Below are 6136 nucleotides of genomic sequence, written 5' to 3'. Positions count from 1 at the left end.
AGAAGCAAAGATTTGAGTAAAAAAAAGTGCTTTAAAAATATATATATATATTCAAAGATTTGCACACATTTTCACGATTTTTCAAAAATAGCAGATCTACAAGCTCGTAGTGCGGCACTCGGTGCCGCGCTATGAGCTTGTATATCTGCTATTTTTGAATATCCAGTATAAGATAATGTTTAAAGTGGTTAAAATCTAAAATGAGACAGATGCGTTCCAGGTCTTAATGGGTTAAAGGTTAGGTAAGGGTTAGGGGGTTGGGGGTTAAAGGTCCCTCCCAACACACCGGATGTGTTTGTTTTATTCAATTATTTTTGCATCAATTTAAATAAACAGCTGTTTTTGTCATGAGTACATCCACACAGAACAGGAATATTACACCATGATAAAGTGACATCATTCATTTTCAAAACAAGGTTGATGTTTTCACTGTGAATAAAAGCATCAACATGCATGAATGAGGCATCACCTTGAATGAATGGTTTGATGTGTCAGTTTCATTTCTTTTCACAATGTTTTTGGTGTCCCTGCAAGGTTATAAATACAATTGTGTGTGTGTGTGTGTGTGTGTGTGTGTGTGTGCGTGTGCGTGTGCGTGTGTGTGCGTGTGCAGGTATCTGTTCTGGACAGAGTGGGGTCAGTACCCTCGCATTGAGCGCTCTCGTCTGGATGGAACAGGGAGGGCGGTCCTGGTCAATGGCAGCATCAGCTGGCCCAACGGTATCTCCATAGACTACCAGGTACTGTGTCACCACCAGGGCAGGAATTTCACGGCGGCCACGGCGGCCATGGCCGTCGTTGCCCCTCTCATTGGCCGTGTGCCCCTCGAATAATGACATGCCTTCAGGGCCACAGTGGCCGTGGTGCCCCAGCTGCGCCCAGCAACTGATTTCACAGTTTTTCCTCTGCGCGATTTTCTTGTCAATACGTTTTTTTTTAGTCACCAGTCCCTTTGGTTGAGCTGCGCAGCTACAACATGCACAGTGGTAGGTAGGTTTGATTTTAAGCCTCCTATGAACCTTCGGAATCCCGCAACACAGTGTAATAGACACAAAAGCATTACCGGGCCAAACAGGAGATAAATCTAACGCAGCCTGAACTAATCAATGGTAGGTTTGATTTCTAGCCTGAGAGAGAGAGAGAGAGAGAGAGAGAGAGAGGATTCTGTAGTCCTACAGACCGATGTGCCCCGATGTTTTCTTTCAACAGCAAAATATAGATGAATACATCTAATAAAATACAGCAAAATCCCCAAATTATGAGTCTTAATATAAAGCAAGCAACTGCAAACAAATTAAAAGTGTAGGCTATCATTATCATACAAAAGAGTGACCTCACCGCTCTGATGGAAAAGAAATAAATCCTTTTGCAAACCACATCCATGATATCTGTTCGTTTGTCAACAATGTTCTAATTGGGAAGTTTATTTCAGCAGAATGTGACAGTTTTAGTCAGTTTTTTGGTGCGCAACACAGCCCTCGTTTAAGTGATTGCTTTCACCTGCTGCTGCAGTGTGCGGAGCTTGTGCGCAACAGGGCATATCTCCGCCAAGCCAGGGTGACCTACCCAGGGCCATGAAATTCATATGCAGGCATAGTAGCCAATTAGAATGAAATCTGCAAAAACAAATATACTGATACAGAACCATATATTGGCTATATATTATGGCTTTCAGGTGGAAATCTTGTATGTTCCTATTTTATTATTATTTAAAAACAATTTAAAATCATGAAAATAGCCAATCTACAAGCTGTAATTATTAATAATTAAGAAATACTATATTTTAAAGAGAGAGAAAATCAACTAAAGTCATTATTAGTGCAAGTTCAATCACATTTCATTTGAATGAAAATAACTTGTGGGGAAAATACATAAAATCTCTCAGAGGTCTTCAACAGGGGGTCCGCGAAGGTACTGCAGGGGGTCCACAAAATTGTTGTTTGATTAAAAAAAAAATGTTTTTAAAAACTTTAAAAACTTTTTTCTTTTTTTCCCAAAAATGTAGATTTGTCTTTAAACATAACATGACATATTTTAATAGCTTAGTAATGAATGCACAATAACATGGTATGTTTATACATATTTTGTAGAGAAAGATCAGTGGTGTCAGTTCAGCAAAAGCTAAGGTATGGCAAGGTTAGGGTTGCCAACTCCCAGAGATTAAAATAAGGGACATCTATCCTTTTTTTAGGGGTTCAACCCCCCCAAAACCCCTGAAATGCATAGAAACTATGCATTATACCTATAACACAATGCAAACACAATGGTCTGGTCTTACACCTGCATTAGGCTACTATTCATGATTTTTTTTTCTGGAGCCAAGGTATGGCATCTGCCATGCCTTGCCATACCCAATTGACGCCCCTGAGAAAGGTCCTTTTGCACACCTACTGGGTCAACCTGTGCGTAGGAGCAGGCAATTTTTTCATGTTTATTTATATAAAACACAATTTTATACATAAATATATGATATATATAGTAGCCTACCCCCTACCCTACGAGGTAGGGGGTCCCTGCTCCATCACCCCATCAGTTTGGGGGTCCCTGGCCTGAAAAGGTTGAAGACCCCTAATTATTCTGTGAATCTAATGTGATTAATGTGACCCCTACTTCAGTCAGTGAAGTCCAGGGCTGAATGTGACATATTGAGACCTATATAACTAAATATTGGTAAACACGTTATTTTGTGAAATAAATGGGTTATATTTCACAGATAGTTATACAATTCTTATAATATATTAAAATACAATCATCCTTAACCTTCAAGTTAAATGCATTATTTCCGGGGACTTAAACACTTTTTTTTTTGGATGGCCTTCCTGCCCTGGCATTTGGCCTTTGTGCCCTCCAAAAAATTACAACACCAAAGGCCAAGTGGCCTTGCCCCTAAAATGACGAAATTCCAGGCCTGGTCACCACTTCTCAAACTTGTTCAAGTCAAGGACCCCCAAATGTATTTGACAGCGGACCCCCATCTGAAAATGTTTTGCCTTACTTTTGTTCTCAAAGTGGGGTCCGGGGACCCTCAGGGGTCCTTGAGGGGCTTCCGAGGGGACCCCAGCTAAATTTTGTTTATACAGCACACTCATTTGAACCCCTTTATCCATATTTCATTTAGACACTTCAGCTCAGGAATAACCAATACCATTTATTAACGATTTACTGCAATGACATAACAATCAGATTTGGCGGTGTGACTCTGCTCATGTGATATTACAGATTACCTGTGCACGCAGGACAACAGATTCTGAAATCACAAACCCCCCAGAGCAGAGCATACAATACAGTTTTACATAAACATAACATTGAACCTTCAATGCATAATTAAATTACCACATATCATAGTACAATCCACAGACTCATAGTACGATCCATAGAACCACAGTACAATGCACAAATCAACCTATTAACAATATGAACTAAATGCCACAGGGAAGAGGCCGGGGAGGTGGAGGGAATTTGTAAACCACAGCTGTGTACAACCAGCTGAAACAGCAAAGCATGTAGAATGAACAGCGAACAGAGGCAGCTTAAATAAAGCGCCAGAGATGCACTATGGGTATGAGGGCGTGTGTGAGTTAGGTTGTAGCCAATGAGAATGACATGAGTTTGAACGTACCGATTGTGGGAGTATGTACGAATTAGCTTGTTAACGAATTGGGGGGGGTCCGGGTAGAGTCAATATAGCATAAACCTTCTGCCTTCCGTGTCTGCATGAACTATCGCTACGCTGTATGTTATACATTGGCTATTCAAAAATAGCAAATCTACGAACTCACAGCGTACACCTACTATTTTCGAATTTAACTATTAAAAGTTAAATTAACCCACTGAGGCCTGAAGCCGATTCTACATGTCTCCTAAATCTCAACAGTATTCTTAAAAACGTATGTTTCTATATCCGTGGTGCTCAATCCTTTACATGTCAAGGACCCCCAAAATTATATGTATTTGGCCGCCGACCCCCATCAAAATATTTTGTACCAGCGACCCCCAGAAGCACAGATTTGAGTTAAAAATGTTTGCTTTAAAAATATATATATATTCAAAGATTTGCACACATTTTCATGATTTTTCAAAAATAGTAGATCTACAAGCTCATAGCGCGGCACTCGGTGCCGCGCTATGAGCTTGTATATCTGCTATTTTTGAATAGGCCAAAGTGTAAAATAATGCTTTTTAGCTCAAATCAAAAAATGACACAGTTCCAGGTCTTAATAGGTTAAACAAACTAGGCTTTGACTTTTACATGGGCCAGTTTTCAATTGCAGCCGCCTGTAAGTGTTCTTTTATATATATATTTCTATGTGTAGGAGAGCATGCTGTACTGGTGTGACGCGAGGACAGACAAGATCGAGCGCATCAACCTGGAGACGGGGGACAACAGAGAGGTGGTCCTCGCCACCAACAACATGGACATGTTCTCCGTGTCCGTCTTTGAGAGCTACATCTACTGGAGTGACAGGTGTCAACATTCACTTCCTTTCTGCTCGTCTGTCCTTCAGATCCTTGCTGTCAGGGTTGCCAGATTCTGTGAGAGAAACAAGCAACCAGGTCTAGGAAAACCAGCCCAAAAGAAGCAACTATGGGCTACATGAGCACTTTAACATATACAACAGCTATTTGAAAATAGCAGATCTACAAGCTCACAACGCGTCGCGGTGCGACGCGTTGTGAGCTTGTAGATCGGCTATTTTCAAACAAAATATTGCGGGGAAATTAAAATAAGCAGATCTGGCAACCCTGCTTGCTGTGTAACTGACCTCCACCGATTTGCACTTCTTCTTTTACAACTGATATATATATAAAGCTCTGTTATACAGAAGATTGCAGATCCACAAGTTCACAGCCGTGATGCTTTGCGAGCTTGTAGATCTGCAGTTTTCAGCGCACGACACCTGCGTCCCAGCTTAAGTACAAATCTGGCTTTATTTCCTCCACAGAAGATGGTTTGCTATACCTCCAGCCAACTTATAACATTTGCTGTGTGTGTGCATGTGCGTGTGCGTGTGTGTGTGTGTGTGTGCGTGTGTGTGTGCGTGTGTGTGTGTGTGTGCGTGCGTGTGTGCGTGTGTGTGTTCCCTGTGTTCTAGGACTCACGCCAACGGCTCCATCAAGAGAGGCAGTAAAGACAACGCCACTGACTCCGTGTCCCTGAGGACGGGCATCGGAGTGCAGCTCAAAGACATCAAGGTGTTCAACCGCGCCAGACAGCAAGGTATACAGACCACTGATCTCATTCCCCCCCAGATTCGGCACAAACATGGGGATGAATTCATTCTAATGTTATGCCACCAAATTGTGGAATGCCCTACCACCACCAGACATCAAAAAGTGAGACTCCCTCACCTCCTTCAAAACCGCCATAAAAGAGCACCTGTCTGCAATTTACATCCAATCAGCTCCACTCCCTCAACTCATTAAGCAACAACAACAAAATAGTGGGTTGTGCAGGTGAGATTTAGAAAAACCCTGTGGGGTTCATAAAGTTAATCTCACCTCATTTAACTCATTGACTGCCACGTCGGCCCGAGGTCCACATTAAGCGGTGCCACGCGTTTTGAGCTTATCGGCAATTTTCAGCCAGGGGCAGACTGGCCATTTGGCATACCGGGCATATGCCCGGTGGGCCGCTGGGTCAGTGGGCCGGTGGGCCCACTATTTTTGATAAATATTTTTTCTCCCGTTTTAGGATTATTACGGTCATTTCCGGGTCGCGCGGCCCAACTATTAGTAATGTTAATGTTTGGGCTGGGCCTGGGATGCTTTTCAGCAGTGACGTAATTTACACAGGGTTGCAGGGTTGAAACAGTTACACTTTTTTTTTCAGGCTGCATATATATATATAAAACAATATATATTCAAAGATTTGCACACATTGTCATAATTTTTCAAAAATAGCAGATATACAAGCTCATAGCGCGGCACTCTGTGTCGCGCTATGAGCTTGTATATCTGCTATTTTTGAATGGCCAAGTGTAAAATAATGCTTTTTAGCTCAAATCAAAAAGTGACACAGATGCGTTCCAGGTCTTAATGGGTTAAAAGACTATGACTAAAACTAAACAAAAAATTGCTGTCAAAATTAACACTGAATCACCCGTTTGCCGTCTTGGGAGTGAGAATGCGTTGCACT

The 6136-nt window shown here is 41.8% G+C and overlaps 1 protein-coding gene across 1 annotated transcript in view; it reads left to right on the top strand.

Annotated features, from left to right (window-relative positions):
* The window catches only part of LOC311049173 (low-density lipoprotein receptor-related protein 1-like), a 220935-nt gene that overhangs the window by 136077 nt on the left and 78722 nt on the right, over window positions 1-6136 (top strand). Inside the window, exons 36-38 of the mRNA XM_084062652.1 lie at window positions 614-740; window positions 4314-4465; window positions 5094-5218. Of these exons, the coding sequence (XP_083918778.1) occupies window positions 614-740; window positions 4314-4465; window positions 5094-5218 (404 nt within the window). The remainder of the gene's footprint in view (window positions 1-613; window positions 741-4313; window positions 4466-5093; window positions 5219-6136) is intronic.

Source organism: Gymnoscopelus microlampas (genome assembly GCF_963454915.1).
Source record: "Gymnoscopelus microlampas genome assembly, chromosome: 7".
NCBI lineage: Eukaryota > Metazoa > Chordata > Actinopteri > Myctophiformes > Myctophidae > Gymnoscopelus > Gymnoscopelus microlampas.
This window is presented reverse-complemented; position numbering and strand designations above follow the sequence as displayed.